Source organism: Heloderma suspectum, chromosome 2, assembly GCF_057233095.1.
Source record: "Heloderma suspectum isolate Gila_16-S chromosome 2, 16-S_ref, whole genome shotgun sequence".
In the NCBI taxonomy this organism is placed as follows: Eukaryota; Metazoa; Chordata; class Lepidosauria; order Squamata; family Helodermatidae; genus Heloderma; species Heloderma suspectum.
Window position 1 is genome coordinate 236,242,493 of NC_139459.1, and position 15,324 is coordinate 236,257,816.

Sequence of the window (15,324 nt, forward strand, 5' to 3'; positions counted from 1 at the left end):
GCAAAGGGCTGGATGCTCCTGATCTCATCTGATCTCAGAAGCTAAGCAGGGTCAGCCCTGGTTAGTACTTGGATGGGAGACTGGCTGGGAATCAGCCAGGCTTCCTGCACTGAGCAGGGGGTTGGACTTGATGGTCTTGTAGGCCCCTTCCAACCCTATGATTCTGTGTGCAAAGCCTTCCCCTCCAACTTTAGTTTTTAAGATCCAGGCCAGCACTTTCATTTGTGCCTGGAAATTAATTGGAAACCAGAGCAGTTCTTTCAGCACTGGTGTATAATGTTCCCTGTGCATTATTCTCTGCATCCCCTTTGCATGTCTCACCTCCGTCTGTGGTGTGATTTGTGGGAACATGTGATAGGGCCTTCTGTTGTGGTGTCCAGGCTGTGGGACTCCCTATCCTGGGAGATCCATCTCCTCCTCGCTACCAATGCCTGCTGCATTTTTGTTTTTGTTTTTTTCTTGGAGGCATCACCTCAACCAGTGTTATCCAAAATTTATCCAAATTAATTTTGGATGCTTCTGCTAGGCAAAAGTACTTGGGAGATGCATTGTGGGAAAGTAAACTGCAAGTGAGGGCAGGTTCAGTTCCCCTTACTCACACACTCCTTTTGCTCTTAAAAATGGACCCCCTCACCTTTTTTATATGATTAAGGTTGTTCTGTGTGGAGCTCCCATGATCAGTCACATCTAGTTTGGCCTTCAGTTTTCTTCTTCCAGCCAGGGTATAATGACATCACATGGTGAATCAGATTTAGCTAAGCAATGGCATCGCTAAGGGCAAATGAAGCTATTTCAGAGTGAGGGCAATGAGTCATGCATTTCCTTGCTCTCACTCTAAATATGCAAACACTTTTGAGCCTGTTCTGGTCCCCCTCAAAATTGCTCAGAGAAGGGGCACTTTAAAACTGCCTTAAGTCTCACTTCAGGAAAAAGGCAGGATATATTTGTTCAAAATAAAATCAGTGATAAATTGTTCTGGAATATGACTGTACTCAGCCGGATTTCGAAGGGGATAAAATTTAATATCCTGGAAGCTGCCCCGGAGAATGCCTCCTCAGAAACCCAGAACATTCTTACTTGGTGTGCAGATGGTACTTGACAAGAGAGCTTCTCTGACTGCAAAACTATGGTGTTGCCCACCAGGTTCCTCCTTTATGCAAGTGTTCCTTGAATTAGTGGGCTGCACATCTAGGTGGCACTTCTGAATAGCACATCTAGATGCAGTTTCAATTTTTCCTCAGACCAAGCTCACAATGGTTTCTCTACCTCGACTTTAACCATAGTTCACTCAGGTGCCACCAGGTGGATGGAGGGAATACGAATCTATTATTTTATGATGATTTTATTTATTTGTGTTGCGCTTCTACTGACTGCTTCTGTGAGTCATTGCAGTTCATAATACTGGGCTTATTTATTTAATGGTATTTATGAATCACCCACATTAAAATAAATTTCTAAGTGATGTAAATACAATACAGTATAAGATAATAATTAAATACTGGATATTATTACTGTATACAGAAGACATGGTTTCCTACCTGGGAATGCTTGCTGGAAAATGTACATTTTGAGTAGGTGCTGAAAACCCAGGAGAGTTGGCTTCTGTCTAATTTATATTGGAAGGGAGTTACAAAGAATGGGCACTATGATAACTGATGGCCCTATTCCAGCTCATGATGGACTGGACCTCTGAAATCTTGGGCACCAACAGGAGGCTATCACCTGATGAATGCAGCAACTGAACAGGCAGAAAGGGAGGTCAGGTGATCTCTTATGTATCCTGGTCCTCAGTTGTTAATGGGACAACACTTAACAGTCAACACTTCTGTAGGAATACAGCTTGCACAATCTGGCATGGACACCCCCCTCTCACTCCACTGCTAGCACAGCATGATTCTTATGCTGATCCTTGTCTTCTGCTTCTGCCACAATACTACTGTGTCTTGCCAAGGTACTCAAGAAACAATAGGATCAGCGAGGTGTTCAGTTTTTTTAAAGACACGTCTCTCTTTTTTTCATGTTTCTTCTTCTTCAAGCAATGAACAAAATAAATTTGTTTGTTCTTTGATGACCTGACATTCTAAGAGTTGTACACATTGCATCCAGGACAATTTGTTTATATACTTGAATACTGCAGTTTTCTTTGAAAAGAACCCACACCTCCTGTAGTGCTCAAATGTGTGCTTGTGTGTGTGTGTGTGTGTATAAACAGAGTTCAGTGGTATGTTGTTGTGGCGTTCTGTTTATGAAATGTTTACAACTGTTCAAATCCTAGGTTATCAAAGCAAACAAATTGGTTGATTTTGCCAGTATCTGGAAAAAAGGGGGCGAGCTTTAAAAGCAAAACACAATGGGAGTGGGGCATCAAGAAGGGCTCAATCCACTGCTTGGATTGAATGGTCAATAAACTAAACCAAATTACCCCATTATGGGAAGCAGCTATTCTATTACAGAGTTGAGTCTGTGGCTCCAGGCATGGTAATATATTCCACCTGCTCCTCATTCACACTTTTCTTTGTCAATCATAAACTAAATAAGCATCTAAGAGAGTGCTAGCTGGATGTAGCCTACCCGGCTGGCTGCATCTTCAGAAATTTGCAAACAGGCTGTTATTTTCATCCAAAGAAGCAGGATTTGAGGGATCATTTACAGGTCCTCCTATTTGCTTTCCAGCAGAAAGGTCGCCTTAACAGAAAGAACATAGTTAACATTCAAGTCACTATTCACAGCATTTTGTCAATGCGATCAAAAATGAGGCAGCTCAGGCAGAAAAAATAAGGAATTCCAATTTGCGAAGATATCAAAACAAAATTAACATAATGGCTTAAAAGACATTAATCACTGTTATTTATGATTAGTGCCAAGTTCTGCACAAGATGTTTGCACAGACTAGTAAAACAAAAACAACAAACACACACACACATGGAAGCACTTGTATTAAAGAAGGAAGACTATCACAGATTAAATCTGTAAAAATAATGATGATAATAATAATGTCTACAATTCACAATGGAGACTTGATCCTGTTGAAGGCTGGAGAGGTCCTCATCTGAAGTATGTCTAAAGCACTGCAGATAAGATATAGAGAATGGAAGAATAAGAGAAAACTACGCTTGCAAAAAGTGAACTACAATGCAAATTGAAGTGTGTGTGTGTGTATTTATATATCTATATCTGTGTTTGTGTGTGTACATATACATAATCCTGATGGTAAAACCTGCAGAAGAATGATGCAGCAAAAGATCATGTACCTTTCTCATATAAAGCTCCATCTTTTAAATTGCAGATATGAAGAAGCAGAGAAGAAAAGAGCTCTGCTTAAGACCCCAGACTCTGTACTGGGAACACTGAGCAAGAGACTATATGCACCTCTCTCACGCAGACGGATAGATAGACAGATACACACACACACACAGAGAAAGAGAAAGAGGGAGAGAGAGAGAGAGAGAGAGAGAGTCATATGAAGAGATGGGAGGGAAACAATGCTAACACAATCCACCTGAAACTTCACTTGTGCAGGTCGTAATTGAAAGAGATATTCCATGTTCTTGTGCAACTCACATTTATTTGGTGGGGTGGCAGTTGTGGTGGCTGGGTGGAGGTGCTGCACAGAGAAGCTTTAGGGTTATTGCACCTTGGGTGACCAGCATGATCACAATGGCTTCAGGTGTATGTGAGGACATCTGCACAGGACATTTGACCTTGCAACTTGTGTGCATAGTGTAGCAGTATGAGAGTGTAAATTTTCCACCTAGGGAATGTAATATTATTTATGATTTATATATTATAAATTTATAATTTATATTGTAAATTATATATATATATATATATATATATATATATATATATTGTTGTTGTTCAGTCGTTCAGTCATGTCCGACTCTTCGTGACCCCATGGACCATAGCACGCCAGGCCTTCCTGTCCTGCGCTCTTTCCCGGAGCGTGCTCAAGTTCATTATATATATATATATATATACACATATACACACACATATATATATATAAAAATAACTCTTTCTTTATCCCAAACTGATTGTGTCATTGTATCGTATAAAGCATTGCAACCAACATCTCCATATGCAGTCTCTGTTTGTTTGGTGGTTGGCGCTCCAACTGCCTGGCAAGTGCAGAGGCAGAAGAGATATCACCTGCAGAAGAAGCTTCATCTCACTCCACCTTTCCTGAGGGAAAGGTGCTCCATGCAGCTACAGGACGGAGATGGACAGGCCAAACGGAGGGAAGTGCACACGACTGGGTACCACTTCCCAAAGGAACATGGAACACCGCCTGAGAGTGGCACCCAGTGCTCCCCCCCCAGCCCCCCCAGGGGAGGGCCAGGTAGAGTGGAGTGGGAGGATGAGTTGTGGGGTGCCACTGCCTGGAGGCACTTTGTGTCCCTTCAGGAAATAGTGTCCAGTAATTCCCCACCTGTCCATAGGCCAGCAGGGGGAGGGGAGTCGCTCATCCCACTTGCCATAGGGCAGTGTACACTTGCTATGGGGAGCATTGTGAGCCTATAGCTTGAGACATGATTTTGATCCTCTTAGAAACGGCCATCTGCATCCAAGGACACCATTTTTTCACTCCTGAATAGAGCTGGACTGAGGGTTTTGTTATGTTTTTTTTAAAGTCTGAAATCTGTCATATATCTCATCTTTAATTTTGGCAGAGGGTCCTATTTGATTTCAAACCGAGTCATTTCTTTTCTCTGCTTACATTTATTTTGTTTCAGTACAGTCAGTGCTGAATATAATACCTCGTTGTTATACCCCAAAGGAATCTGATCTTTTCATGATGTTAATTTTTCAGCTAATAGTCACAAAGGATGAGGGTAAAAACTAGATGCTTGTTTCATTTCTGGAAAACACCATTTCACACAAGCCATTAAATAGTGATCAGACCTGATTGATGATTTTGTGTTTTCTTTTTTAGATAAAAGTTGTACAACTAATTTATAATTCATAGAGCAGGAAGAGTCAGAAGGGACATTTGGGCAAATCACCTCTCCTTAAACAAGTCAGTCCAGTCACCCCCTTCACAGATCCATCTGTGCCCAGCCTTTCTAAGGTTGTGACTACCAAGCTGAGTACAGTATATCACTATGCATATCAGGCCACATGCATGATGACCTTCCTTATTTTTGGAGTCCTAGGCAGACTGCAAAACAAGAGACTTATTGTGCTTCTCATAAGTCACCATTCAGGGCAGATGTGCTGCATTCATGTTGGTAGTAGCAGCTTGATCTATGCAATCTAAGCCATGGTATGCTATGAGCAAAAACCAGATGCCATGCAGATGTTAGCTTCAAGGTCCCTTCCAACTCTAAATTCCAGTGATTCTAAGATAGGATGCCTGAGCAGCAAGTCAAACAAAATCACAGATTAGAGGGGAAGAGAAAATCCTGGGTCATTGGAAAAATCCATTCAAAGGGAATTTGGGGATGATGAAGAGTGAAACTCCATCTAAATTACTTGGTGTTATGTATCTAGTAGCTAATGAAACCTTAGACTCTAAGGCTTAGATGCTGGGAAAAATTCCATCCAGTTCCAATGAAACCTGAAATTACCCATCTTTCCTAAATACTGGGTTGGCTGCTTCAAAAATTCTGAGATTGGAACTCTTGACAAGTTCTTGCAAAAAAATAATAAAAAAAATATTTTACAGAAAAAATGTATAATAGTTTCTGGATAATTTCTGATGGAAGAATTCTAAGTGTTTTATCCGATGTATTTATTTACAAAAGCATTTCACTGACATATTATTTTTGGGTTTCCCCCCCACCAACCCCACCTGCTTGTATTCAGGAGAATATGTTGTGATGACTACACAATTCCATTTGAAGAGAAAGATTGGTTATTTTGTCATTCAAACTTACCTGCCATGCATTATGACAGTGATTCTGTCCCAGGTCTCTTTTTGGCTCAACAGAGAATCTGTCCCAGCAAGAACAGTGTTTGGTAAGTATCTTATATTAACAGAGTCATTTAAAATGTCTGTAAGCATTCAATTACATGGCATGGTGACTGTCTGTAGGTGAGGACCCTATTTCAATACACCAGGGCTTAGGTATCTCTTGCCCTAAGTTAGGTAATCTAGTAGTAAGACAGGATTCACAAAACCCATCTGACAGTCCCTGGGCCGACTTGGATGTTATTCTCGCCACATGAGATTGCCTGGAGCGAGTGAAGTTGGGGGGCCCTGGTTGCTAGCCCCATGCCTGCTAGGCCTGCCCCCATGCTATCCAAGCATTGAGGACTTCTCCACAGAGTGGAAGCCTGCGGAATGTGTGATCAGAAGGTTCCTAGTCACGGGGACAGCCTATGTATGTTTGGCAGGCTTCCCCTTTATGGACATAGCATGGAGGTAGGGCTAGCAAGACCAGAGTACACAGCCCCACTCTCTCTACAAGCCATTTAAATCACCCAGAGGGCATAACACCAGAATGCAGCTGAGTTTTACTTCAGATGTTGTCCCTTTTGGGGAGTCCCTACAACCTTGTTTTGATAAACCGGCAAAGCTACTAATTTTTGCCATTCGATATTTTCTGTGCTTCGATGCCTCATTTATACCTCTGTATGAACAACAGTAAAGTACCACAAAACAGGATCTGCACAGAAATGATGAGCTCAGAAACAGGAGATAGCTACAGAAAGGCAGACACAAAGTTACAGTAAGGACAGACAACCTTTGCTTTATAGCAAAATGGCGGCCATAGCTTTGATAACAGCAGTGTTCTCAGATAAATTGCAATCTCATGATGACCAACACTCCAACTGAAATGAATGATAGGATTCCAAGTGAAGTTATTTTTACTGTGAATAGCGTTCAGCATTTTGCATGATATTAAACTTCTGTATCTCATATCAGCTCCCCCTGCCCCTCCTCCAGTTTTTCCATTCATTTTGAAAACAACAGCTAGACTCTTGGTCCCAGACAGGTCCCCCTTTGAAGGGCCAAATGGACATTACTTTAACTACACTTCTAGAAGCTACTTCTTTTGTTTACTTTTACTCTAGGTGTCAGGAGCCCAATATGGATGTTAAAATCTACCCACCCGCCATGGTAGGGTCCCAATATGGACCCTAACCCTTCCAAATGGTAGGTCCTGATCTGGATTGGGGCCTTATGCCCAGCCCAGAGTAAAAATGGGGGAAGGGGAGACAAAGCTGCTAGATACGGAATTAAAGTAATGCCTGTTTTGGCCTTAAAATTCTATCCAAATGGGAAATGAAAGCAAATAACAACAAGAAGATTTGCAAGTGTAATGAAATTGCATATAACTTACTGGATGTTCTGTAAATCCTGAGTAGCATGACCCACAACCTAGTTAAGCTGAAGCACTAAACATTAAGGCTGCAGTGCGTATTTCTTGGGACATAAATCCCATTGGTTTCAATGTTTGATCAGGCATTTGTTTCTCTAATACAGCTGACTTCAGAACTGCCACTAAGCTCCCATGAATTGGCTTAAGCCACAGCAGTACATGTATTGACTTTCAAGGACACAATACTATGGCTGTGAATCTGGGAATCCTGTTCTTCTCCTTTATTCAGGTTAAGCAACTTTTAATGGGTCATGAGATAAGGGGTCCATGAGATATGAAAGGATCCTGTCTCTCTGCTGCCTGTTTTTAATCTGCTCTTGGCCAAGGTGTGGAGGGACCCTTGCAGAGCACAACCCTGTTGCACCAAACTAGTGTGGTCTAGTGGTTAGAGAGTAGGACTGGGACTGGGCTCTAGTCCCCACTCAGGAGATCTGGGCTCTAGTCCCCACTCAGCCATGTAGCTCACTGGGTGACTTTGGACCAATCACTGACTCTCAGCCTAATGTATCTCATATGGTTGTTGGGAGGATAAAATGGAGAAGAGGAGGAACATGTATGTCACCTTGGGCTTCTTGGAGGAAAAGACAGGATATAAGTGTAACAGACAGACAGATAGATAGATAGAAAATGTGCCTAAGGCATATGGTTGGGTCCATTACTTGTACTTTGGCCCATACACAGGATCCTATGAGCTGCTATTTCAGTACAGCTTCTCAGTAATGTTTAAAAACAAACCATTTGAACTCATTTCTGGGCTGGCCTCTTAAAAAGTCATGTTTTTTTCTGCCCAAATTCATAGTATTTGTTTTATCATGTCTTTCATTCTCTTTCTTTCTTTGTGTGGTTTTTTAAAAACATCTTTAGCTTTAGGTAACCTGAGAAAGAAAAACCTCCCAATTCCATAAACACATAGAAATAGAGAAATAGAAAGCTGGGTTGGATCAATTGGGATGCAATCCTGCAGATTGTTAGGATGCTAAAACTCCATTAACTTCAGTGGAATTAACTAAACTGCCTAACTATGAGGCAGACTGCAACCTTAAAGTCAGTTTTCTTCACAAATGGTAATGCAGTCAGAGCCATTTCAGAATAGGGATGACTGATAATTGAAAGGTCAGATTATTTCCCCTCCCCAACAATAAATAATGCATCTGAATATGGATAGTGCAAGATATTCCTGATTGGTGTGTGTTTTGGCACGGTGGAAGTAGTATACTGCAGCAGAGATTTAATACATGCAATGTCTGCAGTTGTCAAGGTAACGGGTGAGTATGTGATTTAATGCAATGGTAAGCAATGTAACAGAGATGCAGACCTCTTACTTTCAGTAAAAGCTTGGTGGCTAGTTATAAGTAAATTGTTCAGTGGCAGGTGAGGAACAGTGCTACTCAAAATGCAAAGTATATTACTACAGTGGTGTCTCTTCCCCCCTCCCCACCCTCCAGCTTAATCAATGGAGAACAGCTTGACAATGTTGCCACAGAATGTGAGATGGGATTCAGAAAGATCCCTTCATTTCATTTTAAAATGGTTAAGCCAGGTCATCCAGTGGAGATTTCACTGTAACTCTCATTCACCTCCAACAACAAGTTGGGTTATAGTCAGAGTCAACCCACCCAAGACATTTTGGTGCCTGAGGCAGAAAATGAAAATGGCGCCCCAAGTGGTAGAAAAAAGTAAGAATAAATTAAATAATTGACGGTTTGCCAATTTATGGTACAACATGATCTGTCATCTCAAGTGGGCTGTATCACCCTGCCTACTGGGGTCAACCCTGTTTTCACTTGTTTCTCAGTTCCAGTTTCCCCCAGATGCAATTTTAGTTTCCTCTCCTATTATCAGTATTTACTGAGGATAGGAAATATGGGATAGGAGGACCATCACACATCAGGGAATGTTACTCTAAGACCTAAGGCTTCAATCCTACGTACACTTACCTGGAAATAAGCACCATTGAACACAGTGGAATTTAATTTTGAGTAAACATGCATAGGATTATGTTGTGAATGTGTAAAGTAGTGTAAGAGTAGCTGCTTGACGCTTGTTCACAACTAGAATAAAAATTCTTAAATACCTGTTACTGATTTTTTTTTCAGTCAATACTTGGGAATGGGATTTATGGTTCTCAAACAGCAATGCCTCTTAATCAACATTAGACATGCATCCTAAAGTAACCCTTTGGATCCTGAATGCTCTGATATATGCACATACCATGACCTACACACACACACACACACAGCAAAATTGCATTTGTGTGGATAAATGGAGGTAGCAATAAGAAGGTGATCTAATGGATTCTGAGATGTTCTTGCTTTGCTTTACAGGGGTGACAACTGTGCTAACAATGACCACCTTGAGCATCAGTGCACGGAATTCTCTTCCAAAGGTGGCCTATGCCACCGCTATGGATTGGTTCATAGCAGTGTGCTATGCATTTGTTTTCTCAGCACTGATTGAATTTGCAACAGTGAACTACTTTACAAAGAGGGGTTATGCATGGGATGGCAAGAGTGTTGTTCCTGAAAAGGTAATCATAAATGTTCACATTACACTTTATATATTGCATGGGCAACATGAACATACCCAGCAAAAGTGCACTTGCAATCTGACCCTAGATGTGTTTATTCAAAAGTAAGTCTCTATGAGTTCAGTTTGCTTATATTCTTCTATTTGTTTATAATGCTTCCATACTCGTATTTGTTTATAATGAAGTAATTTGGGTTGACAATCTCAAGCAAATACATTTTGTTAACTTCCAAAAATGGTTATGTTAGAATCCAGATGTTAGCAGTTCACACTAGCCATTAACAAGTAAGTTTTTAATGAATGAATTAGTTTATTAACTAATTAAAGAGATGTTGAAATCTCCATTGAAATTTGGAAATTGTTTCAGCTCTTTTACAGACAGCAGGTAAGGGCAAATTCACACAAGCATATGAATCACTCAGTGACTAGTAGTGATTGCTTTGTATGTGCAAAACAGCTATCACCAGTAGAGACGTACAGATCTCATTAAATCCAGTCCATCTGTGTTTCATGGATTGTCCAGCCTCTTTCATTCCATCACTGATGGAATTGGATTTTTCTTACCAGAATTTCATTCTATTTGTGCTAATTCACATTAGTGCCAATGTGCCCTTGCACACTAATCCACATTAGTTAATGTGAATTATCACTAATCCCCCTTCCCCAAAAGGGAAAAACTGGTCTGCAAATCCATGGAATCCACATGACTTGGAAAAAACCACCCTGCTGTGGAATCTGCAGGTTATAGAAATGCGAATTCATTGGAATCTGTTGTGGAGTTCTCCAACTTCCCTAACTGTCAAAAAGAGCTTTCATATTGCCTATTACTACCACCTCAAAATAAGACTTTGCAATGGAAAGAATTTAGACATTCAGCAGCAAGTTATCAAGCAATCCAGTCCAATCCAATCAAGCAATCATCCAATCATAACTGATATATATGCATGTGTGATTTGGATCCCTGAGTCTGAAAATAACAGTGTTTGAGAAGGGGAGGAGAAGTGTGTGTATGTCTGTGTCTCTGTGACCCAAAGAGGCTGGGCATGTCCCAGCTAACATTAAGCACTTTCATGAACATAATTGCTGGCCTTTGCTCTGAAATGTCTGGTAGATGCCAGAACACATATGTTCTGGTTTGCAAAATCACCACCACCATCACCATCACCACCACCACCACCACCACCATTATCATATCATATCATCATCATCATCATCATCACCCAGAGCAGATTGAGGAACCCAGAATGGCCTTCAGGCTCTGAAATGTCCTCTTCACAAGTTTGAAGGCCCCACTGACTCTGCACCACACCTAATGTCTCAAACTATGCAAAGCAGAGCTGAGCACAGCCTTGCCTCTCATGGTAATCAGGAGCTCAAGAATTTGGCCCATAAATCAGTTTGTTTCAACCAGAACATGAGAACCCAGCTCCAAATCAGGTTGCAATAGAATTAAGTGATATCATTACCATTATGCCCCATGGATTTTGGTGAATAGTTTACCAGATTACCTGAATGCTGGGCTGACAAGGTCTTTAGGTTGTCTCTGAAAGTTAGAATAAAATGGAATTAGTGCAGATCATGGGAAACTAACCAAAGCATTCCTGATCTTCAATGATTTTTGGATCATACTCTGCAGATGGATTAACTCTGCTTATTCTGCATATTAGATGGAAATAGTCTGCAGCTTTTACACCAGAAGGCTTCTGAAGGATTTATTTTCTCCAAGTATTTTTCATGCCTCTTAAAAATATCAGTGTGGTTATTATTTATGTGGGTTCTAATATTTGGGTAGAGGAACAAAGATTGTATATGGAAATACATGCTTCAGAAAGATATTGAGAGTCAAGGTTTGGCAATTCTGCAGTGAAAGCTTCAATAGCTACAAAGTAGCCACTAAAAGGTTCATATAATCAAAGCTATGGTTTTCCCAGTAGCAACATATGGCTGTGAGAGCTGGACTATAAGGAAGGCTGAGAGCCGAAGAATCGATGCTTTCGAACTGTGGTGCTGGAGAAGACTCTTATGAGTCCCCTGGACTGCAAGGAGGTCAAATCAGTCAATCCTAAAGGAAATCAACCCTGACTGCTCATGGGAAGGACAGATACTGAAGGTGAAGCTCAAATATTTTGGCCACCTAATGTGAAAAGTCCCTGGAAAAGACCCTGATGCTGGGAAAGATTGAAGGCAGAAGGCAAAGGGGACGGCAGAGGATGAGATGGCTAGATAGCATCACCGATGCAATGAATTTGAACTTGAGCACACTCCGGGAGAGAGCGCAGGACAGGAAGGCCTGGCGTGCTATGGTCCATGGGGTCACGAAGAGTCAGACATGACTGAACGACTGAACAACAACAACAAGCCACTAAATATATGTCTCTCTGGAAGTGAAAGAAAAAGAGCAGCAGGAAAACTGATCTGATCACAAGCAACAGCAAGAGGAAACTGCAGATCCCGCCCCCAATACACTCTGTTTATATTGCCAAAAGTGAAAGTATTAAACAAATGGATCACATTCTGGCAACATACATTGCAGGCATGGCAGCCCAGCAGGTGGCAAAGTGTTAAAACCTCCTTATTCGCCACAGTACAGTTCTGATCTGAATTGGGTCCCCTGTGCTTTGTAGTAGTTTAGCCCAGAGAAAGGTGTTCTTCCTCAGAACGAGGCACTTTGGGAGAGGTGGTCCTGGACAGCATCTGCTCTTCGGGGGCCTTGTCTCAATGGCAGCAAATGCTGCTGAAAGGAATGTTAAAGGAACTTTAGGTAGTCTTTGCTGCTGTTGCAGTAAAGTAGAGCCAGAGCAGGCACTCTCTGGGGCCACCTCACCTACAATGCCTTGCTCTGAGGAAAGACCCCTTCCTCAGACCAAACAGTGAGGCATAGGGCAGGTGCTTGGCAGAGCTCTGCTGCTGCTGATGGCTGTTTTCTCTCCATGTTGCCTGTTGCAGTAGCAAAAGTGGTGGCGGTAGAGCTCCATGGAAGGTGGGTGGGCAGGCAGCAGCAGCAGCTGGCTGGCTGGCTGGGTAGATGTGGATGTGGCATCAGTCGGCAGGGATGTGAGCCAGGTGGAAGACCAGCAGGCAGCCCGGTGGCAATACAAGCCAAGGGGTGGGCGGGCGGGCTCTCTAGTCTTGATCCACTGTTCCCCCCGCTCTGCCACCTGAAGCAAGGCTCTTTTGAACTGTTGAAGACTTTCTTGGAGACATTGAAAAATGGCGGTGGTTGTCGTTGTGATTGGACATCTGTCAATTTTACTGGACTTTCTCTTACCCCCTCGCTATAACCTTTCTGTGACCTGTACAGGCTTCTCTAGCAAGGCTCCAATGTAAACAAATGAGAAAGGAATGAAACTAATGAGGAACAAATCATTAAAAAAATCAACTCATTTCTTTGGTTTCTCATTCATTTTTATAACAAAAATGAATGAAACAGTTGGAGCTTTCTCATTTAGCTCCCCATTTGTTTCTAAAATTAAGACACTCCCCTATGTATCTCTTTCTACACTAAGACGGACTTGGTGAACATATGTAAGATGGCACTGGGCAAATTAAGGATGGTTATGGCCCTTCTTTGAGCATTTATTGTGAAATTAAAATTTCTCACTACACAGTCTGTTTCTTCTGCTCAGGAGCTGTTATGCAAAAGTCTGTGAGGTACTGTCGCATTGCATATCACTAATGTTTTCCTCTCCCGCCAACACTGTCCAGTCACTGAATGTACTTTACCTGTTAAAGTAAAAAGACAGAGAGCCAATTAGAGTAGTGGTGGGGCTAATTTGGGGGCTACAGGGGCTTGTTTCCCCCAGAACCTTCTGGGGCCCACACGGCTGCTGTGCCCTGTTGAATTTCGGTGGCGGCGGCAACAAAACAATCAGCAGTTTGCCACCAAATGTTGGCACGAAACCACAATGGTGGCCCCAAAAGAACAAGGCACGCACCTTGTTTTAAAGCTACATTTTGCTTTTGGGGGCCACCATTACTGTTTGCTGCTGAAATTCAGTGGTGGACCACCAATTGTTTTGCTGCTGCCACCACTGCTGCAGTGGCAAATTTGGGGGCGGCAGGGGCCCCACTTAGGGCCAATGCTGGAAAGTAAATATTATATAATGTACTGTTATTTAAAGAAAATTCAATATGTGACATCGTGTCATCATTTACAAACATGCCAGCAGTATAGTATTTTTGAATGGATGATCTACTGAAAAGATTTCTTGGAGTAAAATCTTTGTGTGTGTTTTATTCCTAGCCAAAGAAAGTAAAGGACCCTCTCATTATGAAAAACAATTCATTTACAGCGCCAGCAACAGCAACCAGCTTCACCCCTAATATCGCAAGGGACCCTGGACTAGCTACCATTGCTAAAAGTGCCACGATAGAGCCAAAAGAAGGTAAAGCTGAAGCAAAGCCTCCAGAACCCAAGAAAACTTTTAACAGTGTCAGCAAAATTGATCGACTATCAAGAATAGCATTTCCATTGCTTTTTGGGATTTTTAATTTAGTGTACTGGGCTACTTATTTAAATCGAGAGCCCAAGCTTAAAGACCAAACCCGTCCCCACTAACCCCATTAACCATATAGTCTGTTCAGTCTCTTTTGCACTGGGAATTGCTTTTTGGTTCTGAACACACAGTAATTCCCATTTGCTTCATTGCCTCTGTCTTAAAGAAATTGAGATTTCCTTATTTTATAAAGTAAAAAGTATATTATATATATACATATATATAATAGAAAAGATATTAACTCTGTACTCTAGGGCTGTAACAATGTGATGTAGACACCCGATTCTGAACCGTGGCTCTGAACGAGAGAGGGAAATGTAAGAGACCCAAACCTATTACTGAATGTCCCCTTAAGAGATGCTGTACATGTCAGAAGAGAAATATTTTTATGCAAAATGATAGAAGGTAAAACAGTCTTTATATATGTTCATGTTGGCACATAGAGTATTGTATTTTCCATTTTTGGAGTGCTGCTTATTTTGAATTCTTTTATAGAATATACATCTTTCCAGAGGGGTGGATTCCAGAAAATACAATATTTTTCCTAGATTTCTTTTTTGCCTAAACTCCCAACCACCAGTTTTAAAGTATATAATGTTATTTACATAGAAGAAAGCCTACTTACTAATGGTACAGATTATCACAGAATAGCACATTTGATCAATGATAATGAATGCTTTAATATGCTCTCTCACTGCAGTCTTATTTTAAGCATCAGATTGTCACTTGACTTGATAATATCAAACCTATTGCACATTAAGTGCAGAGCTCTAATTCCATTTGATCTGTTAGGTGGAACAACACTTGGGTAATTACAGGGGTTATTTTTGTCAGGGTTTTTTGATGTTGTTCATTTGTTACTTAAAGGAAGAAAAAAAGTTTTGCAAGCTCTAGATACATTGAATATATTATTTTATGATATGGTACATTGAAAACTTTAGATTGAAACATATGGCAAAGAGAAAGACAAAATCTAT

The 15,324-nt window shown here is 41.3% G+C and overlaps 1 protein-coding gene across 1 annotated transcript in view; it reads left to right on the forward strand.

The window, feature by feature from the left end:
* Positions 1 to 14,409, forward strand: part of GABRA1 (gamma-aminobutyric acid type A receptor subunit alpha1) — a 52,396-nt gene extending 37,987 nt beyond the window's left edge. The window contains exons 7-9 of the mRNA XM_084832393.1: positions 5,806 to 5,958; positions 9,650 to 9,852; positions 14,095 to 14,409. Of these exons, the coding sequence (XP_084688519.1) occupies positions 5,806 to 5,958; positions 9,650 to 9,852; positions 14,095 to 14,409 (671 nt within the window). The remainder of the gene's footprint in view (positions 1 to 5,805; positions 5,959 to 9,649; positions 9,853 to 14,094) is intronic.
* Positions 14,410 to 15,324: the final 915 nt, after the last annotated feature.